The following is a 26,681-nucleotide window of genomic DNA, read 5'->3' as shown; positions in this document are numbered from 1 at the left end:
AAATGTACGGTTCCTGGGTCAACGGGATGCTTCAAATAATAGAGATTTATTGATTTACTCTATATTTACCACTCGCGTGTTACAATAGAATATGAGCGAAATAATGACGTGCTAATTGCTATATACCGAATGAATACAATTTAACAGTCAAAGAGAGTGCCTACGTCTGGCTATGCTCTCGGGGTGTAACTCCGACGATTTGGGAAATCGTCACGCTTATAACTGATCGAAATGTACATCCATGGCACGTACAAACATAGGAATTTGTCAAGCTTGTAAACGAGCAAGAATGTACGAACCTTGGCACGTACATAGGGATCATCACGCTTATAATTCTAAGATAGCCTGAGTGAGCAAAATGTACAGCTTTGGCTCGTACAGTAATAGTGCCTGCAGAAGAGTATCTATCTAGTCACATATATATATATATATATATATATATATATATATATATATATATATGTATATATATATATATATATATATTGTGGTGCGTTTGTTTAACATAATATAATACATTGTCTGTTATTTTATTTTAACATGCCCTAATACATATATTTAAGCATCTACTTTTCTCTAGTGGCATCTCGAAAAAAGATTTGCCAACATATGAAACCAGGCTAGCGCACTTTAAGGTCTTGTCATTGGAAGACTTTAGAAAATTAATTGATATTTGGTATATCGTTTGCATTTAAGATATTTAACAATCAACCTGATTGCCCCATTTAAATTTCGTTTACCGTATATCGAAGATATCCCATGCTCCCGTTTGTCTCTCCTTTTAGAAGAACGCATTTTGGCCAAAACTTACAGATCCTTTTTTTTTAACCTCACGAAATGCTTTTACTCATATCCCTACGGTATTTTACAGCAGGGATTATGTGGGACTCAGACTTAATAAACCCTATCCACTGAAACCTGACGGATGTCTTCAGCTCGCCGGACAGATCCAGATTGAGCATTACGATAAACGAGCTAGGACTGGAAATCAACTTTCGTTTTCCTGTAGTTTTTATGATTTAATATTTTTACCTCTTTTTGTTTTATGCTTGCCTATATGTGATATTAAATATTATATTTTTTTCTTGTACTAATGTATCATTGTTAAGATTTTTCAATAAATAAATAAACAGTAAGCTTTAGCTCGTACAAGACTGTTAATTTTTTTCTGACACTTATTGTCTATTCTTTTTTAAATGTAAGAGAAAATTGAACCCGTAACAGAAAGATTGGAACCACTGAATCAAAGCATTAAAAACCTTATCGGTTTACGTAACATGATAACCGATTTGTCAGCACAAAGTTAGCATGTTTGCTAAACTGTGCATGTGCGGCCTAATTTCATTAAATTAGCCTACCATGGTAAATTTGAAATATAAGGGGAGAGACACAATCGTTTCTCTAGCTGCGCATGCGCTGGTATGATGGGGAAATGATGTAGGCATTTCAATGTATGTTCTACGTTTATAGTAATTTAGCAATTGAATATGTAAATTGCTACAAAAAATATGTTTATAATAGAACATAAGATACAAGTATCACTTATTCCAAGTCATTAAATTTAAATAAGTAGATATCCCTACTCATCGGTAAAGAAGGTAGAGGATGTAGGCCGAGAGTAAAAGACGGCGTAAAAAACTTTCGGTACTTTTTTAAAACAGCAAATCATCAAACAACACTTATTTTAAAACAAATATCGCAAAATAATTAGAAGTAACTTGTCTAGCACTACTAAAGTATATTTAGTAACTATGATTAAAAAGTTACGAGATTTTTTTTGTACATATAGAATAATGATGTTTTTATATTAATTACGTACTCAATTATTTTGTGTTCTCTTTATTCAATGTGTATATTGTGAATATGCCTTATAAATAAATCAATACATTTCTTATTGATTGAGTACTATGGCTAGTAATGTAAGACGTAAAGTGCCACTTAACACAGTGTAGACAAACCTTAATTTTAATAATGTTCATGAAATTTTGCAATTTTATTTACAAATAGTGTAATATTCTAAAAAAATGTACTAGCATTTGTCTTTGGTTTCACTTGCTTTGACAGGTATACTTACCGGATATGGTTAAGGAAAGATGAAATATATTTAAATAGGTTAAATCTACAAATGTATTTACAGTATTAAAAAACATATGCAATTACGGTTTTCATAGCTTAATAGTAAATCATTATATATGGTCAGGAGTTGGATTCCAGGCGAAAATTTTGTTTGTTGAATGTTCGTGTATAATAATTAAATATCGTCAATTAAAAAAATATTAATGGAAAAGTCAGTTAATTGGGATTGAAGGCCTCTTTCTCATTATGAGAGTAAATCTTGTAAAACAGAAACGATTGTACCTCATGTCCCATTATGGGGTAACGGGACTGCAAAATATATAGGCCGAAACTCCTCAACTATGGCATGATGTAGGTATATATATATATATATACCAAAATAATAATTTGCTTTTAACACCGGTTTAACCTTCAGGAACCTTCTAAAAAGGTGACTTAGAATATATCGCTATAATTTTGGAGAGACCTTACCACAATTACACTCGGCGCTGCCTGCTCTTAACATAAATATTTCCCAAAACCCCTTTTCAGTAACGATCATATTCAGCCCTTTTACACTCACGCTTCCCACTTCCCTGCTTAAATTTCCGTCCAAGAATGATGTATTTGAGATAGGATCATTAGTAGGAACCTAGAACACACGTTTCTTATGTGTTATATTCCTATAGTTAGACATTAGGTCGCAAAAATATTTTAAGTCCGAGCCTAGGGGGCTAAAATATCTTTGTCGAATTTCAAAATACTATACGTTTTTGATTCAGCAATAAGTCTACTCTCTATCTTAACCTGTCGTTCGCTATTAACACGATTCTTGAACCCAAAAGTTGCAAAAGTTGAAAAGTTAATCAAAACCGTTTTCTCAGTTCCGCAGCAGATCGGAACGTATATGCGATAGGAAATGTAAGACTATATGATACATAACTTAATGTCCCTATATCCCCTAGATGGAGCAAAGAGCGTCCATAATGAGTTTCCTCCATGTTTGGTCATAGGATGCAAGGGAATAATTTTTAACTAACTTTTAAAGTAAAGGATTTGGCCAGTTTGTCAATATAGGTCCTATGTATGTTAGTTGATATTGAATAATATTTATTTTCTTTTTGGGCTTCCACGCTTAGAGAAACCAGTGGCTTTTAAGGTCTGGGTATCTGCTTCGTGATCATTTGGTTTTTTTATAATAGGAAAATAACTACCTGACACGCCGTTGACTTTTTGGGTCTAAGGCATGCCGGTTTCCTCACCATACCTTCCTGTATCGTTCAAGCACACTCGCACACAACTGGTGCCCAACTGGAAGTCGAACCTACGACCTTAGAATTGAGAGTCACCAATAGTGCTAAATTTCGTAAGTGTATATTTATTTTGTATCCACAAACTTGATGATCTTGTTAAGATTTAAACCAGATATACTTATTCCAACTTGGATATTTTTTTGATATGTGATAAACATGTGGACAAGTATAACTAAGTAAACAACAAAATTATTAAGTAACATATTCCTTTAGATTATTTTTACGTTGACAGTTTGATTTCAAAAATATATATTTATTAATTAAATAATAACTAATTAGTTTGTGTATTATATTTAGTGTTTCTTGGGCTGAATAAATGAATAAATGCCGTGTTTTTTGTGATTAATATATGTAATAATAGCGGTTAGTTCCTTTGCAGATTTGTTTTATAATATATATTCTATAGAGTGTTTATTAAATATTGTAGAATTCTAATGGTTAAATATATTTTTTAATTTCAAGTAGTTTTGGAGACCGTGCAAATTAAACAAGCATGCAATTAAAACTTTCCTCTTTATAATAATAGTGTATAAATAGAAGATTTACAAAAAAATATTATTTAAATTAACAAGCGATACCGCAAAATTAAACAATATGTAAAATACGATTACGTAAATTGTCGAGAACTGCTCGATAAGCTTCCTTTTTATATAAATAATAGTCGAATTTCAATCGAACATTAGTACATACATACCTACGATACTCACCATGAAGACGTGTCTGCTGTTACTCTGCCTCGTGGCCGTCTCGACCGCTAACCTTCTGCGCCAGCAGTTCTTTCCTCAGTTAGACATGGTCTTCCAACCCTTGGACAACATTGACTACCAAAACTTCTTCGCAAGACCTGAGAGTCAAGAACGCCTCAACTATGACGACTACCCACTCCCCATTTCTAAAGAGAAAAGCCCACCGTACTTCACTAAAACTATCCAACGTGAATCGCCTAAACATGGGGATGTCATCACCTGGAGGGGCATCCAAATCGCCGCTGGTCCGAAATCAACAGTTAACGACAAGAAGCACATCGTACGAATCTTTGACGACGCCTACAAGACATTGCAACACATCACCGATGATAAAAAGAAAACTTACCATGACGCCTTCGAGAGGTCCGAACAAAATGACTCTGAAGATGCCAACATGAACGCCACTCAACTTCTCATGAAACATCAATATTCTGTTGAAGAACATGTTGTCAGAACTGACGACGGATACATTCTCACCATGTTCCGCGTCCTACCTAGAGAACAGAAGAATGTGGAAGTACCTGTAGTATTCCTGATGCATGGGCTCTTAGGCAGCGCTGATGACTGGTTATTAATGGACAAGTCACTTGCCTATATGTTAGCTGACGCCGGGTATGAAGTATGGCTGGGAAATGCCAGAGGAAGTAAATACTCGCGCAAACACGTAAGCAAACATCCTGCCCAAGCAGATTTCTGGAAGTTCAGCATTGACGAAATTGCTCACCACGATTTGCCGGCAATGATCGACTATTCATTACAAACATCAAAGCAGCAAAAGCTCTTCTATGTAGGCCATTCACAAGGAACCACAGCATTCTTCGCACTGACTTCTACTCGCCCTGAGTACCGCAACAAAATTTCAATGATGTACGCACTGGCACCCATGGTCTACATGACAAACACGCGCAGCCCATTGCTTCGCATGATGTCTCCAAATAATCCATTCTACGATTATTTACAGCATCAATTAGGATATGGTGAGCTGAAGTTAAGCAAAGAGTTGGTTCACACCATAGGAGGCAATATGTGCCAAAACCAAATTGGCTGCAAACACATCTGTGGCAACGTTAACTTCGTCGTGACTGGCATGAACCCTACAAATATGGACGCCGATTTAGTTCCTGTAATTATGAGTCACGTACCAGCAGGAGCATCGACGAGGCAAATCAAACAGTATAGCCAAGCTGTGGCAGCCAATGAACTTAGAAAATATGACTTTGGTGCGGAAACGAACACACAAGTATATGGCAACAGTCAACCTCCAAGGTACAATATGACAGATGTCAAAGTTCCAGTGGCTCTATACTACAGTGATGAAGACTGGATGGCGCACCCCAGGGATGTAGAAAGGTTGCAGCAGGAGCTTCCCGATGTGAGAGACTTCTACAGAATTCCCGATGAACACTTCAATCATATGGACTTCCAATTCTCACGCCGAGCCCCCGTAGTCGTCAATCAGAGATTAGTAGATTCCATAAGAAATTACCACTGAGTAAAATTACTTTTTATAAATTTAAATACTAGATGAATATTGAATACATAAGTACATACTTCAACCCTATATCGATATGCCTTGTGTAAATTAGGTTATTTTTAAGATTTTTAATTAATAAACCGTCCTTAACTTGTGAAAATATGTTTTATTCAAAGCTAAACAATCCATCAGAATTATTATTATATTTATATATACAATATAGTTCAAAGAAAGTTATATGTTTTATAGAAATGTTTGATCAAACCTGTATAGCTACGAACAAAACAACGTTAATTATCACACTTATTAACGATATTAATGTTAATAAATAATTAAAGTTTGAGTAATAAGTAATTATAGTTTTATAAATTGACATACCGGTTTTATAAATAATTAATTTGTTATTGCTTATTTGTTTTGGACATTTGGATGATGATTTCATGTAGCCGATTGTGCAGTTCTTTATTATTCTATTATAACTTTCTTAAAAATAATGACTTATTTTTAAACTACGCAAATGGTAACACGTAGTAACGTATTAAACGCGGGAAACTTTGAAAAACGATATGATTTATATTTACTTAGAGCAACTACAACATCGTCAAATAGAGGGCATTAGTATCTTCGTAAACTAGTTCTACATCATTGTACTTAATGTATGTCGATGGACGACACATAGTTTCGGAATTCGTTTCGACAGATCGGCGGAATACAACAATTATAATCGGTGTCAAATGTCTTATTGGCGGATAGGCCGTTTGACGTTAAAAAATTGTTAGGGAACAAGCCATTTGCTAAGCCCACGCTTTGTTATGACAAGCTTTTTGATAATGTCATTATAGCGTTGTCTGTAAGAACGAGAACAAGCGAGATTTTATTACGGTGTGAGAAAGAGATAGTTGCGCGGCGGCGCTGTAGCGTGCTTCCCGCCGTCCCCCGATACGGCTGTCAGTCGAATAAATACAATGCAGTTGAGCTACAGTTCTTGTTGATTTCTATTATTTTTACTAGTTTTCACGCATTAAATCACTGTTTTCTTCTTTTTGAATAATTTGTGTTATGTAAAGTGGAGAGTAACAGTTTAACAGTGTTTATTTTCTAAAGTGTACAAAATTTATTTCACCAATGGAATAGAAGAAAATGATACCACCTTCCATCGGCACAGCACACGAGAACCAGCCCAAAATGACCTATCAACAACGACGAGATCTTAGAGAACTTACTAGAGAAATCATCAGAGAAGCCCGCGTTTCGAATAGTCAGAAGTCAATGTCGCCTGGAGGTAAGAAAGCCGGTCAAAAATCAAAATCGAAGCCACGTTTCCGCCATGGATGTCACCGTGACGACTGACGGCCTGACATACGTCAAGGTGACATCATTAAAAACTTTAATTCTCATTTAATTTATAATTAAAAACTGCTTTAAAAAAGGTTTTGTGGATCGGGTGTAGTTTAGTGCTGATATCTAGGTCTGTTACGTCATCTAGGCGTTCGCTCTTACTAAACTAAAATGGCGCCAACGCCGTTCGTTGCTCCATAACTCCGTCAACGCGTACCATGTTTTATCGGTTACTGTGTTAAATTACATAGTTTGGTGTAGTAAATGTTATAACATTTATCTGGTTAATGATAATCAAAGTTAAATACTTAGCTGACCTTTACAAAAGTGTAATTTGGCACGTGCATGAGTTATTTTTAGATAGCTTGGACGTGTCGCATTGCAGGACAAATCAATAATGGGTATGTGGTTATATTATTGAGTTTTCGGAGCATAGTTTTGATTCCCTTTTGTTTTTTATGATGTTTATTTTGTTTGTTTACAATTCGCTATTGAAATCTTGATGACTTTTAGAATGTCGTAATGACATAAAATTGACAGCGGTCAGTAAGACAAGATGGCGGGGAAAGGTAATTTTTGGGTGTTTGCTTTAGTTTAATCACGCGGTCCGCCAGGTAGCGCTTACGATCTGATTGGTTTCTGATGTGAAAATTCTGCAGTCAGTAAAATGGTAATTTTGTAGACTAGGAAATAAGTTTATTTTTTAAATCTATGTATGAAAGGTTTTTTATTTAACCTTAAAATATTTAATGAAAAAAAATTCTATACCTTTTAAAAGCATTTTTCTCAATAAAGTAGGCATTTTTTATTTAATATCATTTTTATTAATTTTATTTTATAGCATTCGTAACTATGTTAAATTTAAATATGTATGTACAGTAATAGGCTTGGAACATTGGCAGTACTTTCATTAAAGATCTGATTTGGAGCAAATGGAGTTGTTTCTCAAATCCGATTGTTAAATAGTTTAAAGAAAGATAATTTAAAAGAATCTTATTTCTTGTTGATTCCATCACTTAAATGCAAGTCTTATTATTTTATAGGGGAAGGGGAAGAATTTAAAATAATAAAAACTTAACAACTTTACCTCAACATTCATAAGATAACATATCACTATTAAAATTAGGTCATAGATAAGAGATTTTAATTTAGAAATATATTGTGTACTTTTTATTTTAATTTATGTCTAGTGTAATTACTAATTTTCTGTAGAAAAATTTCAACAAATAATTCTAATATTGTGTTTGTTATTAAACACACAATTTTTATTAACTTTCTTATGTGTCTGATTTTTTAGTTTTATTTACAATTTTACATAACTAGATTATTAGCTTACTGTGCCTTTTGTGCTTTCAAACATACAAGTATATTTTTTTCTCAAGAATTTTAGGAGATAACATTGTAACCATAAACTCTTGTTTTAGCTCGAGACAGGTTTGCCTCCACATCTTCCACAGATGAGAATGAATCTGGCACTGATGGAGAGTCTGAGAGAAAACCAATCACTATTTCATATGGAGGATTACCCATGACATCGCAACAGGTACAAATTGCAGATTAAATTTAGTGTAAATATTCAATGGTTTTTTTAAAGAATGATTCAAATATACTTAACTATTTCATAGAAACTATAAACAAAAAAGCTTACTAAACATCAACCTCAGATAGTTTATAGCAAAAAAATATATATAAAAAAATATTTTATTTTATTTCATTTGTATATTTTTATTGTGTTTTTCTTACAAGGGTAATATAATAATTCGCAAAAGGCGCGGCAATCTACCAAAGGCGTCGGTGAAGATATTGAAACGATGGCTGTATGAACATCGGTATAATGCATATCCTAGTGATGCTGAAAAACTAGCTCTTAGTCAGGAAGCCAACCTAACGGTTCTACAAGTATGTATATTTTTAAAAAAACAATAGAAAAAAGGTACATAGTCTTGTAGAATTAGAAGTATTTTGTTGAGAACAGACTGTAAATTATAAGAAATATAATAATGGTTTACAATGAAAAATTGCTTTTGTTTTTATATATTCGTAAACCAAAGCTAGTTTCACTTTTTATATTTATCTTAATCCACATGTTCCTAATAAGGCCTCTAATACAATAGGTATGCAACTGGTTCATAAACGCCCGTCGCCGTATTCTGCCCGAGATGATCCGTCGGGAGGGTCAAGATCCGCTTCATTACACCATCTCGAGACGAGGTCGGAAACAACTCAATTCAAGTGATGCAGATGCTGAGGTTGATGCCAGCGCTAGCAACCTTGTGGTCACTGCCTGGGACGGCTCTGAGATTGAGGTTTTTTTTATTTTTATTACAGAGTTTAATTAGATAATACGTTATTATGATTTGAATGTTGATCTGTATATAGCTTTAGAGGTTTTGTGTATAAATTATAATATTGATGATGATAAACAGCAAAATAATATGGTGGACATTTGGCGTATTTTTTACGCTAAACTGTTTGCCGTGCAAACAAACTCGCATTAAACAGACAAAAGTAAAGAACTTTATACGGGTTTACGGGGCCATTACGTATAATTGTACTAGAATTCCTGTTTACCAATCACAATTTTTCTAAAACTATTGTTTCAGTCACCTCCTTAGAATAGTATCACAATTCGTATTCCATTAAATTAATAGTAAATTAACCCAACTTCAAAAATTGGTTATCAGTTTGATCTATCATATATATAAAATTATATAATGTATGTGTGTATGCCTCTGGCCTCCTTTTAGACCGCTGGACCGATTTGAATGATATTTTGTATGCGTTTGAGTGGAGCCCTGGATGGTTTAGATTCACAAATCAGGCAGATCGCGCTGCACTCGGTACTTTCATACTTTGTTTAATATTCTTATCGCTTGAAATATCATACAGGACAACATCTATCGCGTCCGCTATTATGTGATATGGATATTTATGGATAATTTCATGTGTTTTTATGCCAAGTAGTTATTAGTAGTTGTGGAGGGGACTTGAAATTGTATAATATATATATAGGTATCTAGGAAGTTAATGTTTATTTGAAGTTGCTTAAATTTTTCTAAAGTACTTTGTCAATATAATTTTCACATTCTCGTTTGAACTTGGACAGGGTGACGGCGAAGGCGAGAGCGGTCGGGACCACGACTACGGCGACGGTCTGCTCGTGTACCGAAGCGATGGCGAGGGAACTGACCGGTCCCACGACGAATACTCCGAGGACAAGTACGATCCCGCCGTTTGGCACTCCGTCATCCGCTACGGAGCTGATGATGCACATCCGGCCGCGCGCGGGTACGTACTCGAGCCTCACTAAGTTTTCTTCCCATCATTCCAACCTAGCTAGGGAATGCAATCTCTATCCCGCGAGATCTCGTTTTAGTTTCCAAAATCGAATCTCGAAGCGTTACATGACGTAGGAGTATCAAAAAAAGTTGGTCGTTATGATGAGCAAGCGTTTATATTTAAATAACCCCGTGTAAATATAAAGATGACTTGGAACGTTTGAAAGGTGACGAAATTTTCAATTTGCAGATTTTGCTAGGAAATTTATCTTACAGGAAAGAAATTAAAACCATTATCAAACAAATTTTATCTTCATCAACTATGTCTGGATAGATAGAAGTATTTCTGGAAATAACTCTTGATTCACCCACGGGAATTAAAATTGGCTGGGATTAAAATTCTAAAATAAATATTTATGTATTATGATTTATTATAAATAATTGAAAGAGTTATAATAATAATTATTAATTTATTTATACTTGGTTACCATAAAATACATAATTATTGTAATAAAAAGCAAAAAGTGAGTAGGTTACATAAGTTATTAGGCAACAGGCGGCCTTATCGCTAACAAGCGATTTTTTCCAGGCAATCCTCATATTGGACAATAAAAAAAAAGAAACACCTACAGAGGGTAAAGTATAAGAAGTGCATAATTAATTAACAAAAAATAAAATAAAATCCAAAAAAAATATAAATAATAATATGTATAAACAGACATATAAAAGCACTGTGAAAGGTTAATTGACTCACCATTAATATATATAAATAGTAGCTAATTACGAGGCAGAACAAAAATGATCAAAAAGAAGATTTTAAAATAAATTTAAGGACTAAAATCGTCTGATATAAATAATAGGTACAATAAATACTTTTCTTAAAAATAATGTCTCATAATTTAAGCTTATCAACATATCTATCATATTCTTCGCGTTAAAGTTCTTCTACTACCCAAGATCTCGCGAGGTTGTAATTTTTACTCCCACGAGATTGTATTCCCTAAATCTAGCATTATGCTAATAAACAAGTCTGAGAAAAAGACTCGTCACTTTGCTAATTGTGGTTCCCAATTGTGAAAAAAAAACCAATACGTTTACGGCGTATAGGTTACCTTAGTACTAATATAAAATACTAATGTCTTTCTTTTTAGGTAGTCCATTTCATTATGTATAATACTAATGTCTTTCTTTTTTTAACTTCATTACTGTTAAAGTAGTAGCAAAAAGTTATTAAATATAACAAAAGATTTTAAAAAATATTTACAGATCGGCAGCGGTAGTGACGGTCCGCACTATGGACGGTGAAACCGTCGAAGGCGAAGTTCAGATGGAGACGGACGAGGCGAGCGGAGCAGACACGAGTACGGCCAGCTGGCCCCAGATCGCTATTCCGCCGATGCCTAAAACTACACGCCGTCGCCTTCAGGTATTTATTTATATATACATTCTAAAACAATGTGTATGCCTAAAAAATACAAGAAAATAAATCAAATTTAACACACATACACATCAATTACATTAGAACATAAGCAATATAGTATTATCTTTGGTTAACATAGCTTTTACACATTGAAAGAAAACTATTGTTTAACCGGATTAAAATTATTTGTATTATTATAAACTTATTATTATTATAATTATTTACAATCCGCGAAAATAGAGGACACCGTGAGTCATTTCTGCAAAAACCCGTCATCTTTTAGTCGATATCGACTTTGGGGCAATAAATACAGATAACACAACTTTCTCTACAGCTGTGATACTTTTGACATTCAACACTTTTGTTGAATGTCAAAAAGTATCGTAGTAACACGCACGCTGTAAAGCACGCGAAACGTCGGAAAAGTTTATATTTAAAATTATGTAAATAATTATAAACAAATAGCTTTAATCCGTTTAAAAAATTGTTTTCTTTCAACATAAGCAATAAAGGAAAAAAACTAAACAAACAACCACAAAATAATAAAAATAAAACAAGACAAAATAATAATAATAACTAAAAATTAAATATTAATAAAAACAATATTAAAAGATAAAACAATAATAGTAATAAACAAACAAACAAAATGAAAACTTTAACCACACTAAGAGCCGGCTAAACAAAGTTACGGTAAGGTGGTAGACTGTTGTAAAACACATCAATGTTTGTAATTAAGTTGTAACTGCAAGATAGCCCATCACTCGAGCTATCTATTTATAGGCGCATAGACATTAAAAATTGAGATAAATATTAATTAAAGCCGTTACATTCTTTGATCATTTTCTGACGTGAAATAAGCAGAAGAAGACATGTTTATAAACATTTTGTTTCCACTACATTTCATCCGCAAAGCGTTTCATGTAAAGATTTTATAACTAACCATTAATAATAAAAACATCAATTGTTACCAATAGTGGCGCTGTAAAACTCTTCAGCTTTATTATCATTGTTAAGACTTGTAGGTAATGACATGGTCAGCTTCCAGCTGGCTTTTTTATGTTTCCTTTACCAAATGCACATATGCCCGCATGGAAAAAACTTGGGCGTTTAGAGTATATTATATTGTTAGTTGGAGGGGGGGGGGGATATTCAAAAAAATATTAAAATTATTTGTAATTTTAATTTCACTATTTGCCTATGTTTAAAAAAAATCTTTAACCATTCAATAGTAATTTCTTCCTAAAACCTATCATTTAAGTTTCTAAAGTCCGTTAAATATTCGGCATATGAATTTTAGAAATTATCTTGTACGTCTAATAAGAATGTATATTTAAGAAATCGGGATAAAACCTTTATATGAATGATAAACTTATCAGGTCGTGGGAACTAGCGTGCCAGAGACACGTGTAGAGAAAGACAAGTTCAAGTGTCTGTATCTGCTGGTGGAGACTGCGGTTGCTGTACGCCAACGAGAAAAGGAACAGGACGAACTCCCCGTCTAGGGTAGCAGGTTCGATTTCTGACCGAACAACTTTCGTTTATTTTATCAAATTTACGTTCTACAAAAATTCAGTTTGTACACTATCAATTGTGAAGAAAAAAATTGTTATGATGTTTTTAGAGAAAGTTGTTCCATTTAATCGAAGTATACCAATTTTGTATCATCATTATATCTAAAGTAACATAAGGAGGTAATAAATTCGACCTGTAATTTTTTTTGTCAAATTGAGTTACAAAGTAACTACAATGTTTTAACTCCAGATTTGCTTTTGAGTTCTAACTAAAAATAGCTATGAAGATGAACATGTTTTCATGTAAAAATACATACTTTCCATGGCAAACATTACTTCCAGAGATTATTCTCAACAATAATATATCAATAAACCAGATTTTACAATACATATAAAACTCAAGATAGGTAAATAATGGAAGATATAATATATTCAAAACTATTATTTGAAAAACTTCAAAAAATGTATAGAAATTAGTTTTATAGTGATTATTTTCTTTGTATGGAGTAGATGTTTAGTGGAATGGACTTATATTAATCTGTGAAAGTAAAAATGTAATCTTATATACGGTACTGTATTTTATCATAAAATCCTAAAAAATATATAAAAGTCGTAAATTACATTCAGGTTTAGTACTAAAAAGTGAAACCTTTGGTGGCGGATGTATTTGGTTGAGACGGTTTCTGGGTTTTAAATTCAAAGATATTAATGATGATTTTGTGACTAAATAATACTATAGAATTGTAAGTTCTATTAATTCGGCACCTCGAAGTGGGCAGGGCCTAAATTATTCCTATGAACTCCTATGAAGTTTAAAAACATCATCCTTGGTATGAAAATACTTTTTTACCACTAGCATCAAGAATTCATATCAGTTTCTGTCGAACAATGATTCCGCTTTAAACACGCTCAAGTTTTCCATAGAAAAATCTGTAGTAAGTGCCGTATCAAGGAATTGGGAATATTGGATATTATAAAATATCGTTTGATTTCGATTTACGTGGTTCAATTTCCAGTCAAAGTAATTAAGAATTACACTTAGAATTGTTGTTTGCAGTTCTGTAACCCATTTTGAACTTCTTGCGAAGTTAAAGAAAGCGCACCTTATAGGTTGGTAATGTAAGGTATAAGGAGAATACAATAGAATAATTTCCCAATGATAACCCGCGTAACACAATGGATTATGTAACAGTCGACCTGTCATGATAATAGTTAAGTTAATACTAAGGTACTCCTACACACAAGTTATCGAAGGTGATTAAAATATAAACATAAGAATTATATAGCGATGATGATTGGTTAAACTATGGAAAACGGTCTTGAGTCAAGTAAAACTCAGTTAAACCAAATCTAAATCGGATAAAAAATGGCAATTATTTCATATAAAAAGCAACGTCTTCAAATTTAGCTTTGATTTATTTTGATACACAAACCATAATATTATATTATATACGTAAGTTGTATATTACCTTTCTAACAGTTTACTCCAACATCCAATGAAAATAACGTTGTGTGTAGGATAGTATAAATAAAAATAACGTATCTTTATTACAAGTTAAACGCGTAATTTTAGTTTTTGACCTGAGAATGTAAGGCATTTTAGTTTTCACCGAAATACAGTTAGAATATTTTTATATTTAGACCTGTATATACTTGTGTAAGGCTCTAATTTGTTAGTGATTTAATAAAATATGATTTCGCATTGTGAAGTTTAATTCAATCAATCCTATCCTAAGGGCCGTACCCCACCGAGATGACGTGGCCAGCGACGATACCCTGAGTCGGCAAATCGCGTCATTAATGCATTCAGGTCTGTCTCGACAGTCAGAAATGGACGTGGAAATTACTGCACTGTTATTATATTATGACCAGCGTCGCAAAAAAATAATATGGGTACATCCGTTTGTATCAAACTCTATGAAGATATGAGAAAATCCCTGAAAAATTAGGATGTCACTAACATTATTTGAATTATTCCGTTTATGTCGGCAACGCGGCAACTGGTTAGCAACTGAGCATACAAACAAATGGCGACGTCGCCAGATGCCAGTCGCCGCATGCGGAACGGTTCATTCTGGCTATGCTATGCTACATGGTAATGTCGCCAAGTGAGTTAGCCGGTATACATCTCATTAAGAACTAGTTCGCCACGTCGCCATGGCATCGCGGTAAGGTATGGCCCTAAAAGAACGATAAAACTAAATTTAATACACGGAACAATAAATTTAAAAGTTTTATTTAATATTACTGATGTACAATGTCAAGCTTATCACGTAAGCTAGCTCTCCTTTTGGCAACCTGGCCCTCCAGCACGGGCGATTTTCTTTTGCCTTCCTCTGCTTTGTCACCAGCCTCTTCTATCACTATATCTTGAGATGGTATTGCCATTAACATATCAAAACTACTGCTGTTTTTATCAAGTTCATTTTTATCTGAAAGTTTGTTCACCTAATTTCATATGAGTACAGGATCACAACCAATAAGTGATGGCAAAGCAATTACGTCTTCAACTTATTATTTCATTATACAAAATATAGTTAATAAAATACATATGTAAACTTAAATGAGACATTTATTAAAAACTAACTTAAAAGCATAGAGAAAAAAGAGCAAAGAATCTCTCATGGGAACATTGTGCTGCATGAGAGAATAAAGTCAAATAATAAAAACTTTACTTTAAGTGCAAATATCTAACCCAAATTTTGTTTCATAACTTGTTTTAGTCTGAACTCCTCTTGAGCCTGTTTCTGTCGTCTTTTTCTTTCAGCGCGAGCTTCATCATCGTTCGCCTCCTGTCATGAAGTTTTGTAGTTAAAAATAAATTAAAAACTCAATTACAGCTACAATTAAACATGCCATCATTTCAAACAATTTATTATTATAATAAAACATGTATTTAATAATGATACCATACAATATAATACCTATTGTAATTCTATCATTTATAGCTAGAATCTGCATTTATCACTTATTTTTAATGAAGGGAATAAATATCTATCAAACCATTAAAATATATGGTTTAGATTATATTAAATATAAGATTTTTTATAGAAATTAAAAAAGGATAAAAATACAGTGATAATGCCCGAAATTGGAATACTACTGATAATTGTAACATTTACTAGTCCAGACTGTTAAGATTTTTGTCTTTCATATTTATACTGCCAAGTTCATGTTGCAATTAACAGAAATATATACCTTTTTATTTTACATAATAGTATTAGGCATTTACTGTTTTTCCTGATAGAACATTTATGATGAACTTGGACAGTAAATTCTGTTTGAATATAGTTGACATTTTAAGTTATCAGCTATTCTACTGAAAACACATTGTCAGGTATGACTTATGGTAAGTAATTACTTTTAGTGGAACTGCTTAACAGATACGTACCTTTTGAATTAGAGAAACAAGTAAATATACATAAAAGGGAATTATTGTATTATATAATTACATATTTTTTAACATTTCAAATTTTACACTAATGCCTAAAATCACTCTTAAATAATATTCCTAAACGCCAAGCATCAATAATACCCAGATCCTACTGAACTAGTAACAATAAAAAAATCGATAAAAAATAGTGTATTTCAGTAAAAATATACTTACTCTAAGTGTAAATTACTAAGTTCGAAACGCGTGTTTAGAGAATATACGCTAAAATGTATACCGCTGTATAAGAGAAAGATGTGTCATGAGCAAAAATTAATGTTCATTAACGAACAAATGTGAAAATTGGCAAATGGACAGTATACAAATACAAATGCTTATGATTTGGGCGCGGTCGGTTCTGGACCACTACTAGGTGAAGAAGGCTTAGAACCATCTTCTGGGAACTGTTTCTCAACCTGTTCGGCAACCCACTTCTTAACCTTTTGCTCCGTCCAGAAGCCATCATAGAAGATGGTGGGCTTTATCCAACAGCCTTGATTCTGTGGAAGATAATTTGGATCCATTTCAGGCCCGTTTGGACCCTGTCTGCACGCATTCTTGCATTCTACCGGCGACCGGCTGTTCACGACCAGATTCTTAGGCGGCATGTTGAAGTTCAAATTAACGTTACCATGGTGACGGTCGTATGTTTCGTAAAAGTGCCATGGGTATTCGTAGTAGTTGTGGTACATGGTTGGTGTGTGGGGAATTCGCGGGGGCGGAGGATACATGGGGGGTACCATGCCTCCCATCACTGGGAGGATAAAACTTACGTTATTCGGTCGCACGTGGGGAGCTGGGGGGGGCGGCGGTGGGCGCGGGACCAAAGGGGGCCTGTTGGCTGCTGGGGGCAGATTAGCAGGCATTGGGTGGGCCTTGGCTATGGGGGGTGGAATGTTGACAGCATTCTTGATCGCCGGTGGCGGCGCACGTACAGGAGTCACGCTCGGCACGCTGGATATATTCTTAGCAATTGTTCCATTTGTCTCTTCTTTACGAGCTAAGTTTTTGGGTTCAGTTGGTTTGAGTATTTGAATATCTGGTTCTGGCATTGGCACTTCTACTTTGTTTGTTTCCAGTAACTCTATGAGCTCTGTGGACACTGTTCCGCCAAAGCTTAATAAGGTCTCACGGAGTGCATTTGTAACAGCACACTGAAAACAAATTTCACACATTTTTAGTGATTTTCGTTAAGATAGTATAAAAAATAAAAAAACTAGGAACTCACTTTACGGGCTCTATGTATAGCCGAGCCTTTAGTGATACCAATAGATGTTGCATATCCAACATTTTCCCGATGGATATCAAAACTCTTAATGGTAACATTAATAAATGCAGCCACTCCAGCAGTGTATTTGCCATTAATTAATTCAACAAAATCTGGAAAGTAATATAGGTAAAAACATTTTATTAGCACAGAAACTACTAATGAAATAAAAGATTTTGGAGCAGGTATGAGTCCTTAAAAACGCCTACAAGAATTATAACAAACCTATACCTCAAATTATGTGCAATAAGAATATAGTCATCTATGTCTGTTTAGTTAAGTAATATAGTGATGGTTTGCCTGCATTACACCTTGTGTGAAACATACACACATGTTTGTCATAATTTCTACATTAATCATGTTTTAATCTAGGTCTTAATATGTTTTTCTTTGTAATAAAATATTTTACCCAAGTCCTGCTTGGTGACCGTCCAATTCCAATTATTAAAGCCCCATTGAGAGTGACCAAAATTTATGAGTTGCTGCCGTCTCTGTTGAGGGTCCCATTCATCATCCCCTGCTACTTCTGGAGGCATTGAGCTATCGGGCTAAAGACAAATTATTATCTGTTGTTGTTAAATTGTACTGTGGTTATAGGTACAGAATGGAAAGGAACAGGAATCATGTTACATTATTTTATTTTCCAAAATACTTTTGTTAAATGTACTATCATTTTATGGGAAAAACCTTGAACTTGTGTAATTCTTGGCGTTTGAGTCTATATTTAAGAATGGAAATTTAGTATTTTAGAAAAACAGCAAAACTCTTATTATCTAAGGATTTATGCATTCATCTATGATTGATTATTATTGATATCTCGAAATAGAAAGCGAAGGCAAATGTTATTGAAATAGTGGTATTAAGTTAAAATACACTTTTATACCATTTTTATATTGCAGTTCGCAATAGGGAATCCTGGTTTACGCTGCATCTTTACCGACACAACTTTGCTTAAAACTTATTAGGAAGCCATCATAAAAAAACGTGAACAATTAAATAGATCAATTTAAAACTGATTTCATTGGATCCAAAAAACTGTTCAGTTTATTTGCCAGCAAGGAGACACTATAATAAAAGGTTAATGGGATAATGGGTGTTGAAGTAATAATTCTACAACTGTTTAATTATTTTGTAAGGAAATCAGAAATATTATGTTGGGTAATTAATGAATGATAGTTGACATTTGGTAGTTTGACATTGACTTACTAATGCAATGCGGAATGCCAATCGCCTTGCATTTTGCAGTACATAGACCAAGAGCCCACGACGACCATGCCAAGCTGAGTTTTGAATGAAACATTGTGAAATTTTAAACTTTTTTTTCGTAATCTACATAATAGATGTTAACGAAGATTTTGACCTAAAAGTCGAAAGTTGCGAAGTTTTGACACTAGCAATACACCACCCTGCGAAAAAATTTATATGTACCATTTAGAATAATACTTATCTGGAAAATCCGAAATATTTTTTTAATTATTCATAATTGTATATATAAACTTTTATATAATACAATTGTTTAAAATTATTAGGAATTATATTTTTTACTTTATAATATTAAAATAACATTTTTTACTTTTGTATATTATTGCTATGAACGTAATAAAATATTATTTTAGTAGCTTAGTCTAAGCGCCCTATCCACAGGGGACTCAATGTGACTGGCAAGATGGAAAAAACTGTTCGATTATTGAAACTTCTAACGGGCATTAAAAAAAACAATTATACTCTGATTTTTAATTCCGTAGAAATGTAACAGTTATAATTTTTGTCACGTAAAAGATTACAAACCTTTTGGGCTGGGCACAGTTTTCAATTTCAGTACGAGTCTGAATATCTAAGTCCATAAATACATTTTATTTTTTAGTGAATGTACCCATTTTATTTAGTGTGGTGGTCCACATTTAAAATAGTTTTCAGCGTGTTATAATTACGCATTCATTTTTCATCACAAACAGTAAAAAACGCGACGTGAATTTTTTTTAAAGGTTTACAAAACCTGGAATTAGTAGGCAGTGATGCCAACTAAAGAATGTATAAATATTGTTCGTGATATTGAAATATTTATTATTGTTGTATTAGTTTACTTGAATAAGTAAATATTAAGATTTACCTTTTTGTAGGTAAAACTTAAAAACATACGTAGTATTTTATTTTCTATTGCCGTCAAATGGGTCTTTTTTAATAGCAACACTTATGTAATGTCAGAATTCTATGGAATGAAAAATCTGTTTCAGAGTATAGTAATTAGTAGTACCATCGACTCTCTTAGGCAGCTTAATATTAAAATTTAAATATTGAACACAAAGAACGAAAAGAAAATAAATTTCTAACCATACGTTACAACGGCATAATATTAATATGACGGAGATTTTGGATATTGATGGGAGCGTTTTAGAAGGAGTAAGGAATCCTTCTGTGTTTTATGCTAACGAATTGAAAAAATTCTTTATTATTACTGAAATAATTCTAGGGTGGCCAAATTCTGAGAAATTCCATTTCATTGAGTGCAATTCTTGGCATACCGGTGAGGGTAAAAAATATTCGAGCCGGTAGAAAAAGTCCCGGCTTGGCAGCGCAACATTTAAAAGGTTAATGATAATAATTAAGGTATAACCCGCAAAGAAATGTAGTAGTTACTAGGCCTAACTTTCCAACAGATTCAATAAAAATAAATTTTGAAACATGCTGTCTTCCTAGACCTTTTTAAACTTACGCCAACTTAAAATTTTATATCTATTATAAGTAAAAACTCTTAATTTTTTTAAATGTAAATTAAAATATTTCTCACACACATAGTCCCTTAGTGTAAGTTCATAAATATAATTCCATTAATTAAACAAAATTATAGGTATATCTGACAAGATATTTTCACTTGAAACACAATGTTTAATAAGAAGTAGAAAACTTTAAAATGTGGAAAAACCCATGTATTTATTTCAGGAATTCAGCTAGTAGCAGAAATGTGCCAGGCAAAATTAAGTGGTGCTCATATTGGTTCTACTGATATTCAATTTATCCCAGGGAAGATCAGAGGTGGTCAATACCTAGCTGATATCCAGACAGCAGGGTAAATATATCTAAAGTGAAACATACCCACCATTAAAAATTATTATTACTCCTAAAAATCAGCAGCTAGTTTAAAAAAAATGATTAAGTGCTTTTAAAGGAATTCACAATTGTACTTCTTATTGTTAAGATAACACAAACACATACATATTATGCTTGTAAAATTAATTTGGATATTAAGAAATTTATGTAGCACTATGTATATGGACTCAAAAGAAATGAGATCTATGTGTGTATTACAAAATATTCCATCTCTTTGTAAATAGCTTTCTCTGCTATTATCAAATAATAAATATTTGATTAACTTTTTAGTTAAAACTGCTATTTGATTCCAGATCTGTAAGCCTTTTACTCCAAGTGGCCCTACCCTGTGCACTGATGGCAGATTCTCCTGTTATCTTAGATCTGAAGGGAGGGACCAATGTAGACATGGCGCCACAGATAGATTACATGAATGAAATATTTAGAGAAAACCTGAAAAATTTTGGTGCTAAATATTCCTGGAAGCTAATAAAGAGAGGGTAGGATATAAACATACATTTAAATAGCCATAAGAAGCTTCATTACAGTCACATACAGGAGGTGAATTGGTGGACCCTATGTTTAACCTAGAAAACCTAGGTAAATCTACAAGAAGTATAAAAGGAAGCCCACTGAGGTATTTGAACCAATTTGACTTAGGGTCCTTCAAGAAAAGAGGGTTTCTTGAAAGGATGGCAATGCACTTGCCAGCTTTCTGGCAACGAGAGTGTCCATATCATTTATCATCATGTGGCATCCTCCCCGTTTGTCTCCTATTTAAAAGAAAAAAAAATTAAGATCCTTCTGCCATGTGTAGCAGACTACGAACAAACCTGAGTCTGTAGGGTTAAACTTAATAAGCTTAACAAAACTTAACAACAATCCCACACAAAAACCTGCAGTATTGTTTCAAATTTGGAAACAAGTTGGTTACGGCTCTCCTCAATAATTATTATGCGAAAATGAAATGTATTAAGCGAAACCCTTTTAATGACAGATACTTTCCCCGAGGAGGTGGACATGTACAAGTGACTGTGAACCCAATTCAGTCCTTAAATGGTGTTACCTTTCATGATCAACTTTATAGAGGCCCTTTGTTCGTCAATATATGGAGCTTTGTAGCTGGTAAATTGCCTGTTAAGGTAAAAATTATTATAAGAATAATTTATAATAATATTAAACTGAGTAGGGGTGGACCTACTAATTAAATTAAGCTGATTGGTTTAGGTTTTATGTTTTTAGTATTGCTTGTAATTTGATAGTTTATTACTATTTTGAATGATGAATCAACTTGACACGCAAAAAATTTCACCAAAATCGGTATAGCTGTTTAGGAGTTTAATTATATTCACACGAATAGAAGATTGATATATATAAATATGCATGTAAAATCAATGGCGCTACAACCTTTTTAGGTCTGGGCCTCAGATTTCCGTAACTGTTTCATGATCATTTGTTAATCGAATAGGCAAGTAGGTGATCAGCCTTCTGTGCCTGACGCACGTTGTCGACTTTTTGGGTCTAAGACAAGCCGGTGTCCTCACGATGTTTTCCTTCACCGTTCAAACTAATGCGCATATAGAAAGAAAATCGATTGGTACACAGCCGGGGATCGAACGTAAGACCTCAGGGATGAGAGTCGCAAGCTGAAGCCAGTAGGCCAACACTGCTTTATAAAGATGTATATAATAATGAATAAAAAATTCCTCAGCTATTATATATTAATAATAGTTGGCTGTAAGAGATCGCTCGAAAGCGAAGGCCGCCAGTACCATACTTTTTCCATACTTTTCATTTAATTATGTCAACTGTATTATCTTTCTGTACGCAACGAAGTGTTAATATACATAGAGTGCTCCAACTGACAGATAATAATTATTTTTTTCAGATCGCTTATGAAATGGCCAATGGTGCTAAAGACAAAATAGATATGAGTTATCCAGTGTATATTAATTGTATAAAAGACCAGCAATATGTACGAAATAACTGCAGCGGTATTCTGTAAGTCTTAACAGGTTTAAAATATAAAGAAAACTTTAAAAGCTCTATTGGGGTTAATTGTTGATGCAAGCCGTGTTTGTTCGTTTCCCAAAAAATCTAGGTACAGGCACAACATTTACATATATTCAATTAAATCTAAACCCCTACATCAACAATATATTACCGTTGCAAGTTTTTAGATTTCTGTTTGATACGCGATCTTATAGGCAACCGGCCTATTTTCTTCCAACCTACGAGCGATTGCTAAATTCGCAGAAATTCCGTCGGTGCACAGCTTCGAACGCACGACCCCAGGGTTCAGAAAGACAAGATCACAATATAAATTAACTCTCTCTCTCTAAATTAGATCTCACTGCCTCTATTTAAAAAAAAACAATTTATGTACGTACATAATGTATGGAGGCTCACCTATGATAAGTGATACGGCCGCCCATGGACATTCACATTGCCAGAGGGCTCGCAAGTGCGTTGCCGGCCTTTCAAGAATTGGTTCGAAAATACTTCAGTCAGGGTTAGTCAGTCTGACTGTCACTTTTGTCACTGAATGATCAATGTTTTTTCTGACTGATATAGCTATTATAACAGAATTAAAAAAAATAATCAAACTGGTTCAGCCGCTCTCGAGTTATATCTATAACTTACACGACTTAACAGATAACAACTTTATTAGGTATGCATCCCAGCCTTTTGATGCAGTACTGTATTTTCTTATAATATATTATTATCGGACGTCAAGGCAAAATACCATCCGTATCACCTCGACGTCCGTCGTTCCACAACTGAGCGTTTTCTAAGGCAGTTTTTGCCGCGCACCACCAGTACCTATGTGGAACCAGCTGCCCACTGAAGTATTTACAAACCAATTCGACATAGGGTCAAGAAAAGAGCGTACCAATTCTTGAAAGGCCGGCAACGCACTCGCGAGCCCTCTGGCATTGAAAGTGTCTGGCGGCGGCGGCGCTTAACATCAGTTGAGCCTCCTGCCCGTTTGCCCCCTGTTCTAAAAAAAAAACAATATATCGACAAAACAGTGGATTTCTGACCAATTAGTTACAGGTAGCTTATCTTTCAGTTTATGGAGTCCTATCGGAAATGGTACTGTAATAGGTATCGACGCTTTAGGTAAGGGCCCCACTGATGCCTTCGAAGCTGGACAAAAAATTGGGACGGATTTTATGAAATTACTTAATTCATCTGTCAGCCTTGATTCACATGCACAGGTGATAATAATAATTCCATAGTAAATATGACAAAGTTATTAACAGTAAATAATAAATGTCATTTATACGGTATAAGCCTTCCAATTTTCTTCATTCAAATTTTAAAGTAAAAAGACAAAGCGTATCAATGGAAAATCGTAATCGTATCGCGTAGGAATTAAATTTTTTATCTATGGAAGTCACAAGTTGTACCAATAAAGTATTGTTTAGAAATCCGCTGCGAAATATGTCTTTATAAATCATTTGTACGCCCCGATGCTTAGGCGAGGTTGTCAATCGGTATAGTGATGCCGCACTTTACAGATTTATAGAAATCTGTACAAAATTAACTTTCATAAAATCTAAATAGTATTATGATTGCAAGTTTGTAAGTCTTTACTTTAAAAAAATACAAACGTGTTCTATAAAAAAATTACGTAGACACACAATAAATACAAAATTGATTTCATATGTACGTAAATACATTGGAATACATTATTGGAATTGCAAGTAAAAATTGAATTTATTTTGTTCTGTTATATATTTATTTAAGTTCTTGTTAGTCGTATTAAAAATAATATATATAGTTATACCTACGGAGCTTAGGAGATTTCGACATTTTTACCTCCGTCGTATTTGTCTAAATGTTGCCAGGACAAAATAATATTATTAAACAAGCCTCGATGGTACATGGTACAAAGCATGGTATGTACGTAGGTATGGCTACTCTTTCCCTCTTATTCCAAATATGTTGTTAAATTTGTGTGCCATCTGGTAAAGTAGCGTGTGATATTGATTATGGCTACAAAAGGCATGATTTGAATCCGAAATATGATATTCAAAATCTTATTTGCACTTAATTGTTTTTGATGTAAAGATGTGATAAACTATTGCGTATACGTATTGGCAATTATTGAATTTTTCCATAGATTAAATTATTTCTGATTGTCAGTGTCGCCATCCCTATAGCCAGTTTTCCGTGTTGTATTTATTTTTAATTACCTTTGGTCTATTACTTTTATTGTCTTTGATTCAATCAAACATTCAATATTTTCTGTGTTTATTATTCTTGTGTACAGAGTGAATACATATATAATATATATACAAAAATATAACATCTCATAAACAATTTCATCAATATCAGTAGGTTTAAGATTATATTTACAATTACACGCACACAAGACTCCTATATAAAGATGATATTAAATGTACTAATATTGTATTATATTTATGTCCAACATTAAAATAACATTTGGTTTTTTAAAAGGACCAAATGATAATATATATGTGCTTGGCGAATGGGAAATCAATGGTTCATACAGGAGAGATCACATTACACACCAAGACAGCAATACATATAGCCGAGACCATCGCTAAGGTAGAAATCGATTTTTAATTATTTTTACTTGGTTTTCGTCAGTTTATACCTGTACGCTGTGTTATATTGCTGAAACTGCATAATATTTGATTAAACTAACTAAATTTCGCAATTATTGTCTAAAAAATTATCAGAATTACGTCATATTGAGATGATTTTATCATCAAAATTAGTTAATTCGTTTGTGATATTATCGTGCATTATGAATTGATGCATATTTGAAGTCGGTTAAAATTGACATCACAGTTGCTGTTGTGATCAACGAAACGCTCTTGATAATTCTATTATTTCCAGACAAAATTCACAATACGACCTGATGGTGACGAAAACTTTATCGAATGCAACGGATTGGGATTTTGCAACAAGAATATATCTATAAACGATTAATTGATATTTTCATAGATTATAACGCGATTTAACGATGCAAAGTAGAAATTATATTATAATTTAAGGCTCTATTAAAAATGGGCTACATACTCATACATGTGTGTATATCTATTGCCAAAGGTTCACGCATATTAACATAAGCTTGATTATATAAAAGATAACTTATTCTAATTGAATATATAATGAATGTATAACAGACTGATTCAAATAAAGTAATATGAATATACTTAGTATTTTAATTGTTTCCAATATGAAAATTTTAAAATGGATTTATACTGTAATTAAAGTTTTACTGGCAGAAGTGCTAAACCGTTAAACCTAATTATTATTTGCTTAATGGGCTTCTTTTATAATATTCAGCCAACCTCCGAATTGCAATACTTCTATTATGGAAATATTTTTGAAACATGTATAATAAAAAATAAATAATTGACGCTGTGGGTTCGACTGCGCAAATTGTTTTATCGTAACTGACATATGCTATATTAAATATATTCTAATAAGTAATGAATTTCTGAAAGATTACACCCCCCCCCCCCCATAAGTATTAATTCTTCAGAAAGCAACATTAACAAATTTACGTCTAAAGCCGGCACAGATAGGTAGACATCCACACTCGGTCAATTTAGTTGCTCGCTACATATGCGAAAATGTGGACGTGACTGGAATAACTACGTTAGTTACTAATATAATGCCTGCGCGTTTATATCACAAATAAATCATGTGATTGAGTGGTTGATGCTCCTCGCCTCCCAAAAGCGGAGGTGGCACGAGAGCCGATGTGGAGGCAATTAGTT

The 26,681-nt window shown here is 33.5% G+C and overlaps 4 protein-coding genes across 7 annotated transcripts; 3 read left to right on the top strand and 1 right to left on the bottom strand.

Moving 5' to 3' along the window:
- Positions 1 to 4,160: 4,160 nt before the first annotated feature.
- Positions 4,161 to 5,675, top strand: LOC123716453 (lipase 3-like). The gene has a single exon (XM_045672217.1). The coding sequence runs from the start codon at positions 4,161 to 4,163 to the stop codon at positions 5,604 to 5,606; it is 1,446 nt and encodes a 481-aa protein (XP_045528173.1). The 3' UTR covers positions 5,607 to 5,675.
- Positions 5,676 to 6,526: 851 nt separating this feature from the next.
- LOC123716243 (iroquois-class homeodomain protein IRX-2-like) lies at positions 6,527 to 13,554 on the top strand. Of its 2 annotated transcripts, none has more exons than XM_045671889.1 (7): positions 6,527 to 6,870; positions 8,351 to 8,469; positions 8,673 to 8,825; positions 9,041 to 9,232; positions 10,033 to 10,214; positions 11,471 to 11,630; positions 13,001 to 13,554. In XM_045671889.1, exons 1-7 carry the CDS (start codon positions 6,729 to 6,731, stop codon positions 13,124 to 13,126), a joined length of 1,074 nt encoding a protein of 357 aa, XP_045527845.1. In that variant the 5' UTR covers positions 6,527 to 6,728; the 3' UTR covers positions 13,127 to 13,554. The 2 variants fall into 2 exon arrangements, with proteins under 2 accessions (XP_045527845.1, XP_045527846.1); XM_045671890.1 differs by lacking the exon at positions 6,527 to 6,870 and adding an exon at positions 6,971 to 7,327.
- Positions 13,555 to 15,357: 1,803 nt separating this feature from the next.
- LOC123716423 (DNA repair protein RAD52 homolog) lies at positions 15,358 to 18,994 on the bottom strand. Of its 3 annotated transcripts, none has more exons than XM_045672164.1 (6): positions 18,716 to 18,994; positions 18,242 to 18,380; positions 17,794 to 17,945; positions 17,339 to 17,719; positions 15,831 to 15,927; positions 15,358 to 15,567 (listed from the first exon to the last, which is right to left on the bottom strand). In XM_045672164.1, exons 1-6 carry the CDS (start codon positions 18,761 to 18,763, stop codon positions 15,380 to 15,382), a joined length of 1,005 nt encoding a protein of 334 aa, XP_045528120.1. In that variant the 5' UTR covers positions 18,764 to 18,994; the 3' UTR covers positions 15,358 to 15,379. The 3 variants fall into 3 exon arrangements, with proteins under 3 accessions (XP_045528120.1, XP_045528121.1, XP_045528119.1); XM_045672165.1 differs by having other exon boundaries at positions 15,362 to 15,504; XM_045672163.1 differs by lacking the exons at positions 15,358 to 15,567; positions 15,831 to 15,927 and having other exon boundaries at positions 16,005 to 17,719.
- A 1,068-nt stretch (positions 18,995 to 20,062) lies between these two features.
- Positions 20,063 to 26,096, top strand: LOC123716113 (RNA 3'-terminal phosphate cyclase). The gene is made up of 9 exons (XM_045671677.1): positions 20,063 to 20,232; positions 20,303 to 20,420; positions 20,773 to 20,899; positions 21,234 to 21,419; positions 21,917 to 22,061; positions 22,808 to 22,920; positions 23,993 to 24,140; positions 25,387 to 25,497; positions 25,792 to 26,096. Exons 1-9 carry the CDS (start codon positions 20,191 to 20,193, stop codon positions 25,882 to 25,884), a joined length of 1,083 nt encoding a protein of 360 aa, XP_045527633.1. The 5' UTR covers positions 20,063 to 20,190; the 3' UTR covers positions 25,885 to 26,096.
- Positions 26,097 to 26,681: the final 585 nt, after the last annotated feature.

Source organism: Pieris brassicae, chromosome 11 (assembly GCF_905147105.1).
Source record: "Pieris brassicae chromosome 11, ilPieBrab1.1, whole genome shotgun sequence".
Classification (NCBI taxonomy): Eukaryota; Metazoa; Arthropoda; class Insecta; order Lepidoptera; family Pieridae; genus Pieris; species Pieris brassicae.
This window is presented reverse-complemented; position numbering and strand designations above follow the sequence as displayed.